We start from the raw sequence: 22,844 nt of genomic DNA, 5'->3' as shown, positions 1-22,844 counted from the left end.
ACTCAAAACTTGTGTTTTTTTACATGAAATTGCATTTCTCTATATCAAGGAAACGAACCAAACAGCCCTTAAAGGACCAACTTCTGTTAATTACTGTTTTGCAAACGAGTAACGAAAGTTAATAACTAGAAAAAGTTAATAATGGATAAAAATAAAGATACAAATTTATTCAATTGTATTTCTCATGGCTTTTAAGCTAATTTTTCCAATCGATTTATTTGGTAGCATCCAAAATAAGCTAGTTTTTAGGTCTCACTTAAAAGACATTGAGGGTTCTCTAATTTAAAAAAAAACTAGTTTATAAGCTCATTTAAAAGTTAATGTTGATCAAGAAAATGACCATTCTGCCCGTGCAATATTTATAAAATTATCATCAAAATATAACATAGTTATAAACTTCTAAAAAATAAGCTCCTCCAAATGTCCTCTACATATTGTTTTGCGGGGAGCTTCCAGTTATATCCTTCAATTAAATTTAACAACTCAATACCCACCAACTTACTAAAAACTCAAAAACCACAAACATTACATTTTCCAATGATCAAAACCCCCTTATTCATCTCCCCGCCTTCACAGCGATCATTTTTGACTTTTCCCATATTTTGAGAGGTATGTTGGTAATTAAGGGTGTTGGGTTAAAAGTTAACCCCACGGTAGTCGGTAGCTTCAAGATCTAATCAAAGAGCTAATGGACGGGTGAATTTGCAAGACCCCTTAAAACCTAAGGGCAATTTTGTCAACTCTCTAAATTTGGGCCATGTTTGACCGTGGTCCAGTTTTAGACTATTTTGTTGATTCGTAAAACTTATTACCAAAAAGAACCAATTTACTTTAGTTTATTTTTAGCCTCTAAACTGGTTTAGTTGCGGACCAGAGAGGTGAGTAGGCCCACAACTAAATTAGTTCTTTTTAAAGCCAGTTTAAGGAACGAGTATGACCCAATTTTAGTGAGTTGCCAAACACACCCTAATTTCATGATCAATTTAAATAGTTGAGGGCCTATCATGGAATATTGAAGATGGTGGGGGACTAATATGAAAACAGCTCTTAATAGTATGCAGTTGGATCCGAAACCCGTTAAAGGGTGTGGGGGTGTGGTCACCGCCCGTACTGTATCAGTGTACCTCGGGCAACGGGCAGCTGCGACGCTCTGCTGCAGCCTCTGCACACAAACGCGAGCGCGCTTTCTCTCTCTCACACAGTCTCTCTCTCTCTCAGTAGTACAGAGAGAAAAAAGTGATTAATTTTTTTTCCCTAACATACTTCAAAAAGAAGAGGGAGGTGTGGGAAAAAGTAGATTAAAGTCTGCTCGAATCTTAAGCTGATCTAACTTCTTGATTCGGTCTTGGATTCTGATCCTGTTGGTGGTCTTTTGGAGCGAAATGGTGGAGTTTTGGGGCTCTTTTAGGGTTAGGATTTGGTCGAAGATTCCTCTGTTGTTGTGATGCTTGCGGTAATGGAAATGGATTACTTGGCGCCATCGTGGTTTCTTTTTCTGATTCTGGTGGCACATCCGCTGGCTAGGGTTTTGGCCAACATGGAAGGTTATATTAGGGTTTAATCTTGATTTTTATCTTCAAAAGTTCATGGAAACTTGAGTATCAGTATATTCGCTGATTTTTTTTTCACTTTTTTTTTGTGAAATGGGGGTTGTGATGATTTTATTTGTTTCAGGAACTGAGGAAAAAAGTTTGAACTTTTCTCAGAGTTTTGAGATGGATTTTAAGCTTTAAATTTGTTTCCATTTTATCTGTTTGGCGTCTTATGAGCTATGAGAGTGCTAAAAATGTTTATTGAAGCTTAGAATGAGTAAATATATATGTTTTAATTTGTTTAAAGGGTTACATTGAGTAAAAATAACTAAAACATCGCCATGGTGGCAGCTGTAACTATGAGGCTTGAATATGTAACTAATTTGTTTTAGCTTATTTCAAGGACGACACTGAGTTAAAAGAACCAAAGATAGTCTTAAAATGAGCAACTAATTTAGTTTAAACTTAATTTGGAAGATTACATTGAGGGAAAATAACGAAGTATAGTCTAACATTGGAATCTTCGCAACTATAACAGTAATTAGTACTGTTCCATCTAGCTCCATAATTCAGTAGGTGGTCTGCCTTTCTTTTCATCTCACATATCGAATTTCTTGTTTGACATGGTGTATCTCTGTGAGGGCATGTTGGGCTTTTCATGCATACTGAGGCCCCTAATGGGAAAGCCGCACACTATACAAATAGTCTAGACGCTTAAAGTTATATAGATTTAGAGATTTTATGATTCTTGTCCTCCGTCTAAACAATGTCTTGCAAGTCATATATTTCTCTCGTTTAGTTGTATTCTCAGGCATAATTTAGATTAGAATATCTATTATTCATTGCATTTAGCTCATTTTGCTGAATCATTAAATATGGCAAAGTATGATGCATTGAGAATCTGAGATGTTGTGTGCCTGAAGTTTATATACTTATGCTTTTCCCCCTATGCACCAGATTGCATAAAATGAAACTACAGGAGAAATGCACCTGGAATAGCCTACCTAAAAGTTTTTCTTTTTTATTTCTTTTACCCCTTTGGTGTGTGTTTTGGGGCGGGGAGTTTCCTTTTGTTCTTCATTGGCTGTTGCAAGAAACTAGAAACATGGAAGCAAAGTGTAGTACGACTATTAAGCTTCTGCATGTATTGTAGTTGTCACATTTATTTTTTGAGCTTAACTAATTTCCTTTTGGCCTCTGCATCTTTCTGTCAATAGGTGATGCACTCCATAGTTTGCAAGCGAACTTAAAAGATCCTAACAATGTTCTACAAAGTTGGGATCCAACTCTTGTCAACCCATGCACATGGTTCCATGTTACATGCAACAGTGACAATAGTGTAGTTAGAGTGTAAGCAGATAGCTCTTGCAAATAGTACATTGAATTTCTTTTTCCCCTGTTGAATCCAATGATGGACACCATGCAAAACTTTTTTTCAGTGATCTTGGAAATGCAAACTTATCTGGACAACTGGTCCCCCAGCTTGGTCAACTGAAAAATCTGCAGTACCTGTAAGTTCACTTCCTCTAGTAGATAGGTGGAATTTCTTTTTTCTAGAAACATTGATTTCCCTGGTAGCACCTCAGAAAATATAAACAAACTATAGACATTCACCTTCATATCCTTGCTAAGTCATACAATTCTAGCCGCATGTTCAGTGACTGGGCATAATGTTCTTCAGTTTTAAGAGTACCTCTGCAGTCTTGTTTTTGACTTGAGATGTTGCATAAATCAGTGACATAGTCCATGGATATCTCTAATTCTTAATGTATATTATCTTGCCAACATTTTGAAGTTAGATTTCATGGGGATTTCTGTTGACATATTAGTGTTAGTTAGGGACTTATTTGTAAGTTGTGTAGGGGCCTATATAAGCCAAAGATATCTCATAATAAGATTAGAGTTTCTATTTCAACTTGGTATCAGAGCCTCCTCCAAGCCCTAGCCGCCGCCACCCCACCCCACCCCCTCCTCACCCGGCTATTCCCTCGACTCAGTCCTCGAGCTGATGACAGGAAGAGTATATATCTCACGGCGATGAGATATATCACTGTTTTTTATTCTTGTTTCCTCTGAGAAACGAGGGTTTGTCTGAGATCTTACTCTTGTTGTATAGCAGAGGTGCTGTCGAAATTTTCACTACACACAACAAGGGTCAGAAGAGACGGTGACCAGGTGTTGGGTCTGAAGCTTGATCAATGGAGGAGATTATCAAGAAGTTGAACCCCGCGGAGGTGTCAACTTTGATGAAGCTGATGAAGTTGTCGGCTGGTGAGAGCGCGATAAAACCATCCAAGAAGTTGGAGCTTCCGACCATCGATCTGAAGCTGGATGGACCTAGTACGTACCTGAGCTGGTCACGGCGGGTGAGATATACCCTTGCAGGGAGGAATCTGGAGGGCTATCTGACAGGAAAGGTGACAGAGCCGGAGGACTCAGAGGGAAGAGATGAGTGGAAGTCCACTCATATGTTGGTGTACATCTGGCTTCTTAACTCGTTGGTCTCGACGATCGCCACCACAGTGGATGACATTGAGAAGGTGAAGGACGTCTGGGAGAAGTTGAGGAGGACATATGATGGAGTGGGGAATAACCTGAGGGTATTCCAGATTAAAGGAGAGATCGACACCACAGTCCAGAGAGAGAGGACTGTACAGGAATATGCTACAGAGTTGGAGCGCCTGTGGCTGGATTATGATCATTTTTCCTCCCGGGCTAGCTGCAAGGACCCGGGATGTAAAGAGCGGGAGACCTTTTTACAGGAGAGGACTATGGTGTTTCTCAAGGGATTGACATCAGAGTTCGCTCAGCGAATCGCATTGCTGCTAGCTCAGCCGAAGATTCCCATGCTTGAGGAGGCTGTCTCTGCTATGATCCAGGAGGAGACCCGCATTCGGCTGCAGGCGGGGACATGTGGACTTCCTGTGGTGAAGTCAGCACTGACAGCCTCTAGCAGCACTGGATCTAGGGGAGAGACTCGACAGTGCTACAACTGCGGTGCGGTGGGTCATCTAAAGTATGCTTGCATCGAGCCACCCAAGGAAGGAGATTCGGGTGGACGTGGACAGTTCGGAGGTCGTGGTCGTGACCGTGGGGGTCAGGAAGGAGATTCGGGTGGACGTGGACAGTTCGGAGGTCGTGGTCGTGACCGTGGGGGTCGACGAGGTGAAAGAGGAGCAGGGAATCGGGCGAATTTGACGGTAGCAGAGGAAGAAAAAGCTGAGGTGGTCTTTACAGAGGAGGATCGTGCTCTCCTGACGATACTCAGGAAAAAACAGCAAGTAGCAGGGGATGGAGACTTGAGGAGTGGGACTGAGGAGGCATCCATTTCGTTCTTCGCCAGAGGCAACACTGCTGCCTATGCTCATCCGATCAAAGGTACTGATAACATACATGCTCTTGCTTCAATGTCTCCTAACAGATCATCAGAGTGGATAGTCGACTCCGGTGCGTCTCGTCATGTGACAGGTAATGCTAGTGAGTTCTCATCATATACTCACTTAGCATCGCCTGATAGTATTCAAACAGCTGATGGTATATTTCAGTCGGTGGTTGGTAAGGGTACAGTCGATTGTACTGGTTTTATAACTTTGTCTAATGTTTTGCATGCTCCTTCCTTTCCAGTCAATCTTTTATCCATTAGTTCTGTCATCCTCCAACTAAAATGTATTGTTTCTTTTAATATTTTCAAGGTGATCTTTCAGGAGAAGGGGACAGGACGGAGATTTGGGACTGGCACATGGCGTAATGGACTGTGATATCTAGATCGTGAAGGGCTAGATTCAGTTTTGGTGTCAATGGTAGAGAGAGCAGGAGTAGGATCTGAGATGAGTGCTGAGAGTGTATTGATGTTTCATCACAAACGCTTGGGACATACTTCTTTCGGTGTTTTAAGTAGGTTGTATCCATCTTTATTTGAGAAAGTAAATAAAGAGAAACTTGTGTGTGATGCATGTAAGTTGGGAAAGCTTACTAGAAGCTCTTATGTTAGTTCTGATCATAGGAGTTCTCATGCATTTGATATGATACATTCAGGTGTGTGGGGGCCATGTTCCACAAGTTCTATGAATGGATACAAGTATTTTATTACCTTTATTGATTGCTTCTCTCGCGTTACTTGGTTATACCTGATGAAGAATAAGAGTGAAGTGTTTGGCTGCTTTCAAAACTTTCATAGGAATGTTCAGACTCAATATGGAGCAGTGGTGAAGGTATTGAGATCTGATAATGGGACAGAGTACACCAACAGAGTGTTTGGAGAATACTTGTCATCTCAGAGAATACAACACCAGACTACGTGTCCATACATACCAGCTCAGAATGGGGTAGCAGAAAGGAAGAACAGACATCTTTTAGAGGTTGCTAGAAGTATGATGATCTCCATGAATGTCCCAGAAATATTGTGGGGGCAAGCAGTGTTGACTGCAGCGGCGCTGATCAACAGAATGCCCTCGAGAGTACTGGATTGGAAGTCTCCGTGTGAGACGTTGAAAGGAGATAATGGTGGGATTCTTCCACTGAAAGTATTTGGTTGTCTGTGCTTTGTGAAGGATAACAGACCATCCGTCGGGAAGCTTGCCCCTAGAGCGGTGAAGTGTATTTTTGTGGGATATTCTGCTACTCAAAAGGGATATGTTTGCTGGAGCCCGGTGGAGAAAAGGCTGTTCGTAAGTATGGATGTGTACTTTCGTGAATTTGAGCCATATTACACACAGAAGGTACCCTCATCCGTTGGTGACTCGCCCAATACTGGAAGTATGAGGCGAGAAGGGGAGAATGGTAAGAGGCAGGATAATATGGAGAAATCGATTTCTCTAACGATTCCTTGGGAAGGAGAATTGGTAGAGGAGCAGGAGAATAAAGAAGAAGAGGATAAGGAGACAAGAGGTGTTAGGCCCACGGCTCAGGGGGAGCTACTTACCTATAATAGGAAGGGGAAACAAATTGCAGAAACAGTACCTACAGTGCCACTAGTGTCAAGTCCCTTATCAACGCCTGTCCCGACTCCTGAGACACCTACACCATCATCAGATTCCTCTCAAGGTGATATCATTCCTCTCCTTACTCCTCCCACACCAATGTCAGTACGGAGGACTACTCGCAGCAATGCAAGACATCCTTCCGATAGATATGGTTGGGATCTTGCCCAGTTTGTATCATATTCTAATATCCACCCTGCACATGGAGCATTCATTGCATCATTGGACTCTGTTACTGTATCTAACAATTGACAGGTTGTTAAGAAGGACCCAAAGTGGAAAACGGCTATGCACGAGGAGCTAGGGGCTCTTGAGAAGAACCGCACTTGGGAGCTAGTATGCACGAGGAGCTAGGGGCTCTTGAGAAGAACCGCACTTGGGAGCTAGTAAAACTACCAGAAGGAAAAAGAGCAGTTGGATGTAAGTGGGTCTTCACTGTGAAGCAGAATCCAGATGGACAAGTTGAACGCTACAAGGCTCGTCTGGTGGCAAAAGGGTATAGTCAGACATATAGCATCGATTATGATGAGATTTTTGCACCGGTGGCAAAGATGGGCACTGTTCGGATCTTAATCTCTCTGGCAGTAAATGGTGGATGGAAGGTACACCAACTAGATGTGAAGAACGCATTTTTTCATGGAGATCTAGTGGAGGAGGTATACATGGAGACACCACCAGGATTCGGTACAGATCAGATAGTGGGAAAAGTCTGCAGATTGAAGAAGTCTCTCTATGGGCTAAAGCAGTCTCCTTGTGCTTGGTTTGACAGATTCGGGAGGGCTATGATTGGTATGGGGTACCAGCAGATCAGCGCCGATCATACCGTGTTCTTTCGAAGAAGTGGAGGTCACATCACCTTGCTTGCAGTATATGTGGATGATATGATTATTACAGGGGATGATGAGAGGGAGATTGCCCAACTCAAAGTGAGACTGGGTAAGGAATTCGAGGTGAAAGATCTTGGCTTGCTTCGATACTTTCTTGGAATAGAGATAGCTCGAGGAGCGGAGGGGATCGTCCTATCCCAGAGAAAGTATGCACTGGATCTTCTCAAAGAGACAGGAATGTTAGGATGCAAACCTGCAACTACACCGATCGACCAGAAGTTTAAGCTGGGTGCTGAAGCTGGAGAACCAGTTGATCGTGACAGATACCAAAGGCTGGTGGGCAGGTTGATCTATCTATGTCACACACGTCCCGATATCTCTTTTGCAGTGAGCGTGGTGAGTCGCTACATGCATGATCCAAGGAATGGTCATATGGACGCAGTGTACCAGATTCTAAGGTATTTGAAGAATGCCCCCGGAAAAGGGCTAATCTTCAGGAAGAATGAACACATGAGCATTGAGGGTTATTGTGATTCTGATTGGGCTAGCTGTGCTGATGACAGGAGGTCCACCTCAGGATACTGCATCTTTATAGGAGACAACTTAGTCTCGTGGAAGAGCAAGAAGCAGTCGGTGGTGGTGAGATCGACAGCTGAGGCGGAGTATAGAGGTATGGCCTTAGGAGTTGCTGAGTTGCTATGGTTGAAGAGTATGCTGGTGGAGCTGAAGCTGAAGCTGGATCAAGGAGCTAAGATGAAGTTGTGGTGTGATAACAAGTCAGCCATCAGTATCGCCAAGGATCAAGGAGCTAAGATGAAGTTGTGGTGTGATAACAAGTCAGCCATCAGTATCGCCAACAACCCAGTACAGCATGATAGAACCAAACACATCGAGATCGATAGGTTCTTCATCAAAGAGAAGTTGGATAGTGGACTACTGGAGCTAAGTCATGTTTCGACTAAGGACCAGGCAGCAGATTGTCTGACTAAAGGACTTAGCTTAGTAGATATGATTAGAGGATGTGACAAAATGGGCTTAGTAGATATCTTTCGCCCATCTTGAGGAGGAGTGTTGACATATTAGTATTAGTTAGGGACTTATTTGTAAGTTGTGTAGGGGCCTATATAAGCCCAAGAGATCTCATAATAAGATTAGGGTTTCTATTTCAACTATTTCTATAACAGACTAAAATCATTAATAATTCTTCCAAAATTAAATTTTTGTTTGCACCCAATGAGCATTCCATAAATCATAATACAATCATTGTCTTCTTCTTCTTCTTATCTTGAAGAAGATTGCATAGAAATCTCTATGAAGAAATGAGAATCATGCTTAATTTTTCTCATTTAGCAATATAATGTTTTCATACTCAAAATGAACCTTAGTTGTCCTAATATTTCCGGTTAAAGACTGCTTAGGGAGCTCTTCTAGTGACTGCTACCAGTGTTATTAATGACACAACATTCTTTCTAATGCCATCAATTACTGTAAGAAGCCTCTGGGACCTAAAATTAGTATGTGATAATGTGATATTGTTAGCTTGAAAAGAGTATGAACTTTAACAAAGAAACATATTAAGATATGCTTGCAGAACTAGAACCAACCTTTTTTGTATGGAACTTAGGTCTAATATTTTAAGTAAAGGTTCATCTTAAGGCAATGATTTGCTAAGTTGACATACAATCCCGAGGGAATTCCAGAAATACATCTGCATTAGAAACTTTAAACAAGCAAATTGAGTATAAACCTGAGGAATTTGCCTACACTACCTGGCTTTTATGCATTGAGATTCTTGTGCTAGTTGTGTTATGTTGTCTTTGAATTAACTTACAGAGAATAGGTATAGTGGAATGCCATCTTTGCATCCAGAAATTCATGTTAGGATCAATCTATTTATTACATGTTACCATGTATTTTAGTTCTCAAATATAAGGTAATTTCACAGGGACCTGAAATTAATTATCAACTCTTCTTGGAGACTTCCATGACTTAACTTTTTCTCATGGCCATTTTAGAAGGTCCATTATCATTTTTCTGGTATTGGACCTAATTTTTTGCTTAATCCATGACTATACATTTCCAGATTTAAGAAGTTATGGATGACCTCTGACACCTTCCTTCTCTTCCTACATTTGCTTCTGTGTACAATTAACTCTTCAGTATGATGTGGACAAGTCTAGACAATACCGTAACCTCAGGATACCTCTGAGTTGCTGTATGGTTTTTTTATTCCTCATATACACTGTTGACATACTTTTACTTTAACCATTTATTGTGTTACCTTTCTTTTTTAGATAACTTATTGAAGAGTACACTGAAAGTATACTTCTCAATTTGATTTGCAGTATAGTATTTGTGAGCCTCGCATATTCTGTTCATAAATTTAGTTGAAATTTAATTTATATTTTTCTTAAGATTAGAAAATTTAATCCCTAGTCTCCAGCCTCAGTCGAAATTCTATTCTGCCAGTATTCCTTATGCAGATTATTTTACTATCATATATAATAACAGGGAGCTTTATAGCAACAACATTGGCGGGTCGATTCCAACTGACCTGGGGAATCTGAAAAATCTTGTGAGCTTGGATCTTTACTTAAATAATTTTACTGGAGGAATACCTGACTCGTTGGGGAATCTATCGAAACTACGATTTCTGTAAGAACTTCATCCTCTGTGACACTTATATATGTTCTAAAATTCTATAATCCCAGATAACAGATAGTTGTCTCATGGTCATACAGTACAAGGGAAGAGATAAAAATAAGCTAATTTGGGTTATATTTGCATGCAAAGAATCTTATAAGCTTCCATATGGATGAGGTTTCAGAATGTTCAGGAAGTAAATCATTAGGCGAATCCAGATGGTTGAGTCTTTGCAATTCAGTCTTGGAAGGTCAATGGTATCACATTGCCTTCCACTGAAATGAAGCTAATACTTTCTCATTTTCTTCTCTCTGGGGAAAAAAATATCACTAAGATGTCATTGATGGGCAGTCATTTTAATTTTTTTGTATTTCACTTACATCCTTGTTCAAGTTACAGTCCGTAACATAATATTACTTTTAACAAAAATGTGGAAGGATAGACGGCTTAACAACAACAGCTTGGCAGGCTCGATTCCGAAATCTTTAACCAGTATCAACACTCTCCAAGTTCTGTAAGTTGCTTTCTAATTTACATAATGCAATGTTTTTCATTGTTTTTTTTAAACTTTTGTTGTAGTTTATTTATCGTGATGCAAACATTTTATCAAGAAGTGATATATGTGCAGAGATCTATCAAACAACAATCTGTCAGGAGAAGTTCCTTCTACTGGCTCTTTTTCATTATTTACTCCTATAAGGTGCGCCACCAACATTTGTTTATTAATATTTTTAGTTTTTTTATTAATCATTTACCATATAAATGCAACTTTTCAGTTTTGCAAATAATCCTCTCCTATGTGGTCCGGGTACAGCAAAGCCATGTCCGGGTGCTCCTCCATTTTCTCCACCACCTCCTTTTAAACCGCCAATACCTCAGTCACCTCAAGGTGATAGTTTACATTCAGATCACAGTTCACGCGTATTTTTTATGCGTACATATCAAACTTCTTACTGACAAATTTTGGAAGGTTGTCTTCTTTTGCAGAGAAAGGTTTTAATTAAGAACTATATGCTGTCAGAACTGTGTGGTTTCCTATTAAGGGAATTCTACTATAGTTTTGATAACAAGTGTTCCAATTTTTGTCCCAGTACGTACCTTTGTCAAGTTTTAGGAGTTTTTGGGCTATTATTTAGCTTAGTTAAATGCTTCAGGTTACTTGTACTGAAGGCTCCTAGGATATAAATTGGCTACTAGTTGAGCCAGTTCTTTTCTGATAATTCTCAAACTATATGAATGAATATATAAGGAATACTATGTTTCATGCATTTTAGTACTCTACTCATTCTAAAACATGAGCAGACTACAGAGTTCAGAAGAAAATCTTGTAAGCAAGTCAATTTATCTCTGTAACTTCAATCTCCACAGGAAGTAGTGCTCCTAGCACCGGGACAATTGCTGGGGGAGTTGCTGCAGGTGCTGCTTTGCTGTTTGCTGCACCGGCAATTGGGTTTGCTTGGTGGCGACGCCGTAAACCCCAAGAATACTTCTTTGATGTCCCTGGTTAGTGTTTGAGTAAGTATGTTCAAAATCATAAAGATTTGATATAGTAACTTCTTTTTCCTTGTGCAGCTGAGGAAGACCCAGAAGTTCATTTAGGTCAGCTCAAAAGGTTTTCTTTGCGAGAGCTTCAAGTTGCAACTGATGGCTTTAGCAATAAGAACATTTTGGGCAAGGGTGGATTTGGAAAGGTTTACAAAGGGCGACTAGTAGATGGTTCCTTGGTAGCAGTAAAAAGGCTAAAAGAAGAGCGCACGGCAGGTGGAGAACTCCAATTTCAGACAGAAGTTGAAATGATTAGCATGGCTGTGCATCGGAACCTGTTACGTCTTCGTGGATTTTGTATGACACCCACTGAACGGTTGTTAGTCTATCCTTACATGGCAAACGGGAGTGTGGCGTCATGCTTAAGAGGTACTACATATCAACATAGTATCGTATAGTTATAGAGCAGCATACCAGGTGGATCAAATATGGTTAGAAGCGTATTTCCAACGCACAGTCTGGCCTTCTGTGTCCCAGTTGTTGCCCAGCTGGCCAACCTTTTTTTCAGGATTGACCACCTGATCTATCAAATGCTTGAAATTAGTTGGTTTATGTTGAATCCTTTATTTAGTTGCACATAAACTTTAGGTGCCTTTTTGTTTGGTTCGTGTGATCAAATCAGGTGATTGTTTAGTTCAAGTACGATCAAATCCCGCCTTATTTAACTTTGGGTTTGCATGTTGTTGGGCCCATTTTGATCTATTCTCAAGTTGAAACTCTAAATCATCATATACAAGAACCTGAGTGCATCTTTGACATCTCCACCTGATTTCATTCTCTTCAAGGAGAATATTTCTGAATTGAAAAGATTGAATGAATTCATATAATCATCTGTCAAGCCACGACATTTCTGTCATGCCCCCAAACCACACAACATAATCCGGGTGTCGCGGTAACGGCGACACGTGCGTGAACACATGTCAAGCCTACTGTGCGCTTATATATATATTTTTTGTCAAATAGTTCATAAAGGAAAACTTTCTTGAAGTTTAGAAGCCTCAGAGAAGCCACACTATAACAAGCACAATATAAATATTACAATTAGTGAGTCATTAAACTCTTATTACATAATCATGTTGATCTATCTCAGATAAGCATAATATTGCTAATAAGTTCTCTAGTAGCTGTTAATCCTCCAAGCTAAAGGTAGAACAATCTAATTTTTACCTAAAAAGAATAGAAAAGTAGAGGGTGAGTTCACAACTCAATGAATAGATAACTTCTCATTAGCGGATCAGACAAGTTTAAAAAATATCAGTACTAACTTTAGATAAACTATTTTCAAAAAGAATGTCTGAGAAACACATAATATTTCGAATAAGAGGAATTTCCAAGAAAAACATGTGACATTATCATAAAAGAATATTTACAAATTTAAGAAACAATACGAATGAACACTAAATACTTTTAAGAGTGTAATTATCGGTCAAAATTAACACTTGCGAAACTTCCTCTGTTGTCACACTAAGGCTACAAAAATTATTGCCTAGTAGCATGGGAATGCGCATCGAATCACTATAGGTCAACTCGGGGACAGAATGTACCTAGCACTACCATAAGTTACCAGAAGCCCACTTCACTTTTGCCAGAAAGACGACTTCAACACTGATCAGTAGATTCAATACCATTTGGTAGGCTTAAACAAATCACTTCATTTCATAGTAGACTTCTGAGGATGTTAAACATTTAAAACACTTTTCTTTTCAATCAAAGTATCACTTGCCACTTCCACTTATACGAAAAGCAATATAAATGCTTAAATATAAATGCTTAAATATAAATGCTTAAACATTTATCGTAAAATTTTCTCATGTTAATTTCTAAACTTTTCTCATGCCAATTTCATGAAAATAGAATATTCATGAATCTAAACAAATAAATAATTTTTTTCTAAACAAATAAATAATCTTTTTTATCAAATAGAACTCTTCAATAAATGCATTTGAACAGTAAATTTGAAATGTCATATTTTCAATAATATCATATACTAAACAATATTTATCTTGTAAAAGAACTCTTCAATAAATGCATTTGTACAGTAAATTTGAAATGACATATTTTCAATAATCTAATATACTAAACAATATTTATCTTGTAAAAAATAAATAGTTATAACGATTCAATTTTGTTAACAATTACTATAAATGGACAGGGTAACATGTCTGATCCATAATTTTTCTACAAAAATAAAGTACCATTTAAATAATATATAATCGATGGGAATAACTAATGAGAAAAAATCTACTCACTTCAAGAGATTTGACAATCCTTGGAGAGCAGTATTTGATTTATCTTACTTGAACCTATTAACAGATAATATGCATAAATACTAAAGATTCTAAGTATAAACTATTCTGAGTATAATACTAAGGTTTTGGATTTCTAGGGTAAACTTTATTTAACTAAGGGCTCAAAGGAAATTTTTTCATTAAATAGGTTTCATGTAGAAACATCTCTTCATAGATTTTTGGACCCAAAAATAATTTTCATATTTTTAAGGGTCTAATAATAATTTTCCTTTTCTTCTTCCTCTTATCTGTTTCTTTTTTAGTAATAGAACCAAAAACAGATTCAATTAGTTTGGTGACTGCAGTGGCTCTCGCCGGCGAAACCCTCGACCAAAGGATGGTCGGAGGTCACTGGACATTGCTGGAGCTGACGCTGGTGATCGGAAAGATTTTTTTTAATTTTAAAAACTAAAATAAACACTTACCTAAAAAAGTTATGCTCTTCTCATTCCTCCCTATTCTCAGAATCCCTCTTGCGTAAGGAGAAATTCAAGAATGAGTTGAATTTATAGATATTCAAGATTGTTCATTTTTTACTTTTATAACATATTTTCACACACTATTATAAATAAGAATCACATTTTCTATGAATGTGTACTAGCAGATTGAATTTTGAAATTGTTTCTGATGATGGTGCTCACATTGAGTTGAACATAAGGCAAAAGAGATGGTTGGAGTTACTTAAAGATTATGATGTTAATATTAACTATCACCCAGGGAAAGTAAATGTAGTTGCTGACGCTCTTAGTCAGAAGAGTAATATAGTTTGTCTCATTACTCGACAAAGACATATTTTAGAAGATTTGGATCGATTGAGAATTGAGATCCGGTGTCATTAACCATCGCCCAAATTGAACAATGTCCAGGTACAACTTGCTCTGATTGATGAGATTAAGATCACCCAAAAAGATGACTCTGAATTGAAAGTCATTGGAAAAGAAGTCGAGGATGGTAAACAACTAGGTTTTGCAATACATGATGACGGATCCCTTTGTTTGGAAATCAACTTTGTGTTCCTAAAATTTAGAATTGAAAAAAGAGATTTTGAAAGAGGCTCGTCGTTTTGGATATACAATGCATCCTGGTGGAATCAAAATGTACAAAGATCTAAAAGAGATATACTGGTGGAATAATATGAAGAGGGTTATTAGCAAATATGTCTCAGAGTGTGAGATATGTCAGCAAGTAAAAGCAGAAGATCAAAGAGCAACGGGATTAACCTCGAAATACCAATGTGGAAGTGGGAGAAAATTACTCTAGACTTTGTCACGGGCTTACCAAGATCTGCGAGAGGTAACAATGCCATATGGGTTATAGTGGACCAATGTTCAAAAACACGATTTTATTATCTGTGCGGTCCTAGAACGAATCACGATTAATCGGATTACTCTCCGATTAATCAGATTATGTGAAATTATGCGTTTTTGAATTTTTAACATATATTTATTAGTTCTCATACATAAAACTGTATATAATTCATAAAAGATAGAGCATGTTCTAAGAAAAATGCTAATAAACATGTGACTAATAGTCAATAACTAAGTAGCCAAATAAACACTCAATCCAATGTATCCATTATCCATGCATACATAATAATTAACTAGCTACTCAGATAAAAGTTACTAATTAAACACTTAAACTAAAACAAAAAAGTTCATAACTACTAATAGAAGTACTCTTCCAATATGCACTTCAAGTTCATAAAAATGAGATTTTTCAGTTAAATATCACTTTTAGCACCACAAATAATTACCAGTTTTGATTTTGATCTCAATTCAAAATCAGAACAGTGCCCTAAAATAATTATCCTAAAATTAGAATTGAAGGAGTTATCCAAGTGAAGACTGGAAAATCTGAAGTAAGATTTCTAACATTCGACATATATCGAAGGTTGAATAAGAAGCCCATGGAAGATGGCGAAGACTAGAAGCTTCGACGGGAGATGATGAAGACTAGAAGCTTCAATGAAGATGGTGAACACTAGGGTTTTAGGATCGGAAAAAGGCGGTAAAGACCGATGGAGAGTACTGGAAGAGGAGATCTTGGTGGCAGAAGATGGTGAAGACTGGTTGAAGAAGAGAACATGCCAAATCGATGGAAGATGGTGTAGAGGAGATCTGGCGGCTAGTGGAGAAGGAAGATGATTTAGGGTTTCGTTTTCTTTTTATTTTTACGTGGACAGAAACAGAGGGGAAGGTATTGGGGTTTTTAGATAAGAAATGGGTAGGCTTTGGGTTGACAATATATTTGGGTTTATTTTTTGTATCCGAAACCTGTTATAACCTCAAAGAAAAAAACACGCGCATAAACATTTTATGCGGGCGATTAATCGTTTTTCGTTCAATTACACGATTGTCCGCATAATTGAGCGAATCAGCCCATTTCCAAGTGGAAATGGGTCGATTCCACATACTCGCTTGTATATGCAAACAAGTTATCTGCCTTTTGGAACATTGTAGTGGACCGTCTGACTAAGTCGGCTCACTTCTTGCCGATCAATATGAAGTTTTCATTGAAGAAGCTTGTGAAGTTGTATATTGTTGAAATAGTCGGGATTCATGGTGCTCCAATGGAAATAGTATATGATGGAGATCCTAAATTTGTATCAGAGTATTGGAAAGGTGTGCAAAGTTCTTTGGAGTAAACTCTGATTTAGCTCAGCATATCATCCATAAACATATGGTCAATCAGAGAGAACAATTCAAACTCTCGGGATATGTTAAGATGTATCCTTGATTTAAATGGATCATGGGTGGAGCATTTACCATTGGCAGAGTGCATATAATAATAGTTACCATTCAAGCATTAAGATGACACTGTATGAAGCTCTATATGGAAGGAAGTGTCGTTCGCCTATACACTGGGATGATGTTGAAGAAAGGAAACTTCTTGGACCTGAGTTAGTACAACAAGCTATAGACAAGATGTACTTGATAAGAGTGCATATTCAAAATGCACAATGTAGATAGAAGAGCTATGCTGATCAGAGGATAAACCTAGAATTTCAAGAAGGTGATCATTTATTTTTAAAAGTATATCCAAAAAGAGGTGTGAAGCGATTTTGAATTCGATGAAAGTTGAGTCCAAGATTTTCGAAATTCTTCAGCGTATAAGTGAAGTCGCCTATAGGCTTGCCTTGCCGCCTTCTTTGGCTAGAGTCCACAATGTGTTTTATATATCTATGTTGAGGAAATTTATTCGAGATCCGGATCAGATTATTGAACTGACACGAATTAAGCTAAATGAAGATTTGACTTATAAGATGCAACCATGATGCATTGTTGATCAGAAGAAATAAGTACTCATGCGGCGCACTATCACATTTGTCAAAATTTAATGGAAGAATCACACTGAAAGAGAAGCAACTTGGGAGCTTGAGGATGATATACGAGAGAGATATCTACAACTTTTCCGAAACCAAGATACGTATAGTTTCAGAGACAACTTTATTAAAGGTAGGGAGAATGTGAGCACCATCATCAGAAGCAAATTCAAAATTGAATTTGTTAGTATACCCTCATAAAAATGTGATTCTTATTTACAATACTTGAAAATATGTTATAAAGATAAAAAATGAACAACCTTGAAAATCTATAAATTCAACCTATTCTTGAGTTTCTACTCACACAAGAAGAGGGATTCTGAGAATAGAGGAGGAAGGAGAATAGCAAAAATTTTAGGTAAGCATTTTATTTTATTTTTTTAGATTTAAAAAAAAAACCTTTTTGGCCATCGGCGTCGACTTCGGCAATGTCCGATGACCTCCGACCATCCCTTGGCCGAGGGTTTCGCTAGCAAGAGCCACTGCAATCACCAAACCCATTGAATCTCTTATGAGTTCTATTACAAAAAAAAGCAGATAAGAGGAAAGAAAAGAAAAATTGTTATTAAATCCTTAGAAATATGGAAATTAGTTTTAGGTCCAGAATCCTATGAAGATATGCTTCTACCTGAAACCTATTTAATTATTTTTTTTCCTTTAAGCCTTTAGTTAAATAAAGTTTAGGATCTAAGAAAAGAAAAATTGTTATTAAATCCTTAGAAATATGGAAATTAGTTTTAGGTCCAGAATCCTATGAAGATATGCTTCTACCTGAAACCTATTTAATTATTTTTTTTCCTTTAAGCCTTTAGTTAAATAAAGTTTAGGATCTAAGAAAAGAAAAATTGTTATTAAATCCTTAGAAATATGGAAATTAGTTTTAGGTCCAGAATCCTATGAAGATATGCTTCTACCTGAAACCTATTTAATTAAATTTTTTTTCCTTTGAGCCTTTAGTTAAATAAAGTTTACAATTAGATCCTCTAAAATAAAGAATAGAAATAAGTTTTAGAAAAGCCCCTAGAAATTCAGAAACCTTAGTATTATGCCCAGAACAATTTATACTTAGAATCTTTAGTATTTATAATATTTTGTGCTTATAGGTTCAGTCAAGTAAGGAGTAAGATAATTCGAATATGGTTCTCCAAGGGTTGTCAAATCTCTTGAGGTGAGTAGATTTCTTCTTATTAGTTATTTTAATCTATTATATATTATTTATAATAATTTTTTTTTGTGTAGAGAAATTGTGGATCAAACATGTTATTCTGTTCATTTATAGTAATTGTTAACAAATTTGGATCATGATAGCTATTTATCTTTTACAAGATAAATATTGTTTAATATATGGGATTATTGAAAATAGGTCATTTCAAATTTACTGTTCAAATGCATTTATTGAAGAGTTCTATTTATTTGTTTTAGATTCATAAGTGTCCTATTTTCATGAAATTTACATGAGAACAGTTTGCAAAAGTGTTTAAGCATTTTATATGTTTTAGAGTTGTTGTCCATATTACATGTGTTCATGCATGTGTCGCCGTTGTTGCGAACCCCGGATTATGCTATGCGGTTTGGCGGCATGACAATTTCGGATTGAAATCTTAGAACTTCCTAATAGAAACTGACGTGCATTACTTTATTATCTGGATTGTAATTGCTTATTGTATGTTTACCTATGAAATTGCATGTCTTTGTATTCTTTATTGAATATACTCTAACAGTATAGTGTTGGTTGCTGTAGAACGCCCACCGGCAGAACTGCCACTGGAATGGCCTATCCGTAGGCGAATTGCATTGGGATCTGCACGCGGACTGTCTTATTTGCATGACCATTGTGATCCAAGGATTATTCATCGCGATGTCAAAGCTGCAAATATCTTATTGGATGAGGAGTTTGAGGCAGTGGTTGGAGACTTTGGCTTGGCAAAACTAATGGACTACAAGGATACTCATGTATATACTGCTGTCAGAGGAACAATTGGACACATTGCTCCAGAGTACTTATCCACAGGGAAGTCTTCAGAGAAGACAGATGTTTTTGGGTATGGAATCATGCTTCTGGAGCTCATTACTGGACAAAGGGCTTTTGATCTTGGTCGGCTTGCAAAAGATGATGATGTCATGTTGCTTGATTGGGTAATGCCATATTCTTTTAGTTTCTAATTTTCTTTGACATTGACAGTAGGAAAGGTTTGGCCATCAATTGCATCAATGATTTGGTAGCTAACTTCCAGTTAGGTTTGTAAATTAACTAATCACTGTCAGTTGTTTCCTGGCTAATTGATATGCCACCATGCAACACGGAGTTTTGGTTCCCGAGGGTCCCATCATATATGCCGTCATCTGAACTAGCTCATATAAATTTGAGGTTTGTACTTTGGAATTATATTTCTTTTAAGATTTTCCTTATTGTGCTACTTTATGCTTATATAAAATGCATATTGGGCGCGTTTAATAACCTGTGTTGAAACTTCTGTGATAAGCACTTGATATGATAACTACCAGTGGGTTATTGTGCGTACACTTGAGCGTGTTCCTCCTTTTACTTGGGAAGTTCAATACTTTGAAAATACATGCAAAGTTTTTTTTTGTTGTTGTATTGAAGATTTCTATTGAAATGCAAGTATCATGGTCATTGACCTACATATGAAAAAGATTCATGGAGCTATAAACTGGAACTATAAACTGAAAGCAAGGGGCAGCAAGGGGAATGGGGAAATATGGGAGCAATAAACTTTGGTGTTTGCCATAATTTGATACCGTCTAGGTCACCTTTGATGGGTCAAGCGTGCTAACTTCTGCGAGCGGGTGTAGGTTTTTGTTACTAGGAGCCAATATGATAAATTAATTCTTGGACCTGTCTTTTGTGGTGGCCGCAGAAATAATTGCATCTTAGTTCAGTTATAATCTATATATTACCATCAAGAAGCTTAACCCCCACAAGCTTTGGGTGGAAGGATACTCCTTTTGCACCATCCTTCAACTTCGAAAGGCAGTCTCCTTGATTATGGACCACTGCTTCGAGAATGTGAACAGATGCTTTCCTTTCTGCAATGGTTTAGAGTCAATGATTGTGCTGAGTTTGTTGCCAATGATGGGCAAATAGTTGATGTCATGTGAACATTGCATTTACTGTGAACTTCTCCCCCTTCATTAGTTCAAATGGCTAGGGAGGATTTAGCTATGTGCTAAATTAGAATGTAATCCCTTTTACAATGGTGTATAAGCAAAAGAAGACAAATGGTATTGGTATGTGACATAGATTCCTTAATGGCATCAAATGGAAATTTTATTTTTATCATTAATTAAAAGTAATAGTTTCTACAAGTTGAGGATCTCTACAGTACTGGAATTTAACTTCTGCCATCCTATGTTTGTCCTCATAAGGTTAAAGGTCTTCTGAAAGAGAGAAAGCTTGAGACTTTGATTGATCCTGAACTACAAAGCAATTATATAGAGGCTGAGGTAGAGTCTCTCATTCAGATTGCCCTTCTCTGCACTCAAGGCTCACCAATGGAGCGTCCGAAAATGTCGGAGGTGGTGAGAATGCTCGAAGGAGATGGCCTTGCTGAGAGATGGGAAGAATGGCAGAAAGTGGAAGTAGTTCGTCAAGAAGTGGAGATGGCTCCTCATTGCAACTCTGAATGGATTCTTGATTCCACTGATAACCTTCACGCTGTTGAATTATCTGGTCCAAGGTGACAGTGTCCATTCAACAGGGCTGAAGTGGAAGTTTTTACTGTGCATGTGAATCTATCTCTGGCGTTATATTGTCTCAGTTTCATCCACATAAATTTGTCCATGATATTCATCCCTCTACTTTATAGCAAGTTGTATCATTGTCAGTATCCTCTAAGCAGGATATGTAAAATTGCATTATTCAGTGAGAGGGGCTGAAAGTGGTCTGCAATCTTTACTGCCCTAACCATTCCTTTGTTAACTCGAGCATTTCTAATTGCACGTTGATTTAGTGAGTTGATGTAGTATGAATGTTTCTGACATCTGACAAGCTTGTTCATAACAGGGAAAAAAAGAAGGAATGTGTTGATTTTTGTATGAATTTGGAATGGTTGCTTGTTAATTCGTTACACCATCCTGTTTGCACTTTTTCTGTGTACTTGCGTTCTTTCACAAATTCGTTACACCATCCTGTTTGTGGACAAATTTGTTGTCCCACATAAAGCACGAGGTTCCTGAGCTTCTGGATATTTATGGGAAGGGGAGCAGAAAATGAGCTGCCCGAGAGTTACTTTGCTTTCGCTGTGCAATCAAGATATTGTTGCTGATTTGGGAGCTTAAATTTATGATTAGCAATTAGCCTTATGTTCATGATGATTTAGTCAGGAGAAAAATTAAGTTGTCATTCCCTGGCTCTTACATGGGATTTTATTTAAAAAATTTCGTTGTATAATGGGACTATGTATAGGCTTACGTAGTTGTGAAATTGGATTATTATTTTCCAATTTTAAATTTAGCGTAGAAGGGATCTTTTTGGATTTTAATTATCAACGTCTTTCTTAAACAAAAGGAAATTAATAAAAGACATGTTGGAGATTTTATAGAGATTAATCTACGGAATTAAACACTAAGGTACTGTTTGGCAAATGGTTTAGTGAGGGGTTAATGAGACTTAACCCTTCCTTAACCCGCCAAACACAAAAAATATATACAAGGGTTAAAGTGAGTTAACCCTCCATAATTTGCCAAACTTAAAAAATATAGAATGGTTAAGTTAATCCCTCTAGAGGGATTAAAATGAGTTAATGAGGGGTTTACTAATACTCCTATTTAGAAGGATTAAGAGTTAACCCTTATAATTATAAAGAAAATAGTCAAAATGATTGTTATTCCCAAACATTAAAACTAAACAAAATGACTAAAATAAAACTTATTTAACGGATTAATAATTTAGTCTTTCAGATTATCGAATATGCTAAATACATTAGTCCTTTTCTTTAACCCCTCTTTTTTAACCCTTTGCCAAACAGAGTCTAAACGAATAACGACACCAATGAAAATACCACAAGTAAGCAAACAACAAAATTTAACATGGTTTGATAAATCGCGCGTATGTCCACGGGGCAATCCAGAGAGAAATATTTCACTATGAATCAAGTATACAATCCCTCCAAGTTATACCTGAACTTGAGGGCTAAATCACAAGAAAAAGATACAGTGCTACCTTTAGTGCACCAAAACCCTAAAACCAGTCTCACCAAAAATTTTCAACACCAGCGGAGAAACCAGCACCGTATCCTTGACATCGTCGTCTTTCTCAAGACAATGGCTTTTGAATCACTGCAATCAGACAACCGAGTTATCCGAAATCTTAATTTTTCTCTCTCCCCTTTTTTGAATTACTTTTCACGGTACTGTAGCCGAGGAAAAAAATACAGGTTTCTCATATATAGAATTCTCAAAACCTATTCCTATTCCAAATAGATCATCCAAATCCACTTCTAGATAGAGTTTTAATTCATGTGAACATCATGTGGGCCTTATCTTGAGCTGGACCCACAACAATCTCCCCCTCCAGCCCAACGAGGGGGTATGCCAATCTGTAACTCCTCAACGGGAGTTCATACTGGCCAATTGCTGACACAACTCGGTCTTCTTTCTAGAAATGATATTCTTAAAAAACCTGTTGGATTTTTATCTGTGTGAATCTTCTGTAGCTTCAGCTCCTCTTTCTCAACTGCTTCTTTAAG

At 37.7% G+C, this 22,844-nt stretch overlaps 1 protein-coding gene across 1 annotated transcript; it reads left to right on the top strand.

Moving 5' to 3' along the window:
- On the top strand, window positions 1,166-21,217 carry LOC109822494 (LRR receptor kinase BAK1). Its single transcript, XM_020388697.1, has 11 exons — window positions 1,166-1,544; window positions 2,750-2,882; window positions 2,972-3,043; window positions 9,850-9,993; window positions 10,424-10,495; window positions 10,610-10,681; window positions 10,758-10,870; window positions 11,350-11,484; window positions 11,554-11,895; window positions 18,878-19,272; window positions 20,524-21,217. The coding sequence occupies exons 1-11, from the start codon at window positions 1,445-1,447 to the stop codon at window positions 20,836-20,838; spliced, it is 1,893 nt and encodes a 630-aa protein (XP_020244286.1). The 5' UTR covers window positions 1,166-1,444; the 3' UTR covers window positions 20,839-21,217.

This window comes from Asparagus officinalis, chromosome 8 (assembly GCF_001876935.1).
Source record: "Asparagus officinalis chromosome 8, Aspof.V1, whole genome shotgun sequence".
Taxonomy (NCBI): domain Eukaryota; kingdom Viridiplantae; phylum Streptophyta; class Magnoliopsida; order Asparagales; family Asparagaceae; genus Asparagus; species Asparagus officinalis.
Note: the sequence above shows the minus strand (reverse complement) of the source record. Positions and strands in the feature narration are given on the sequence as shown.

Coding starts and splice junctions, on each gene's coding strand:
- LOC109822494 (XM_020388697.1), top strand. CDS start 1,445: ATGCTTGCGGTAATGGAAATGGATTACTTGGCGCCATCGTGGTTTCTT. Junction 2,883..2,971: donor GACAATAGTGTAGTTAGAGT/GTAAGCAGATAG, acceptor ACTTTTTTTCAG/TGATCTTGGAAATGCAAACT. Junction 10,496..10,609: donor ATCAACACTCTCCAAGTTCT/GTAAGTTGCTTT, acceptor ATATATGTGCAG/AGATCTATCAAACAACAATC.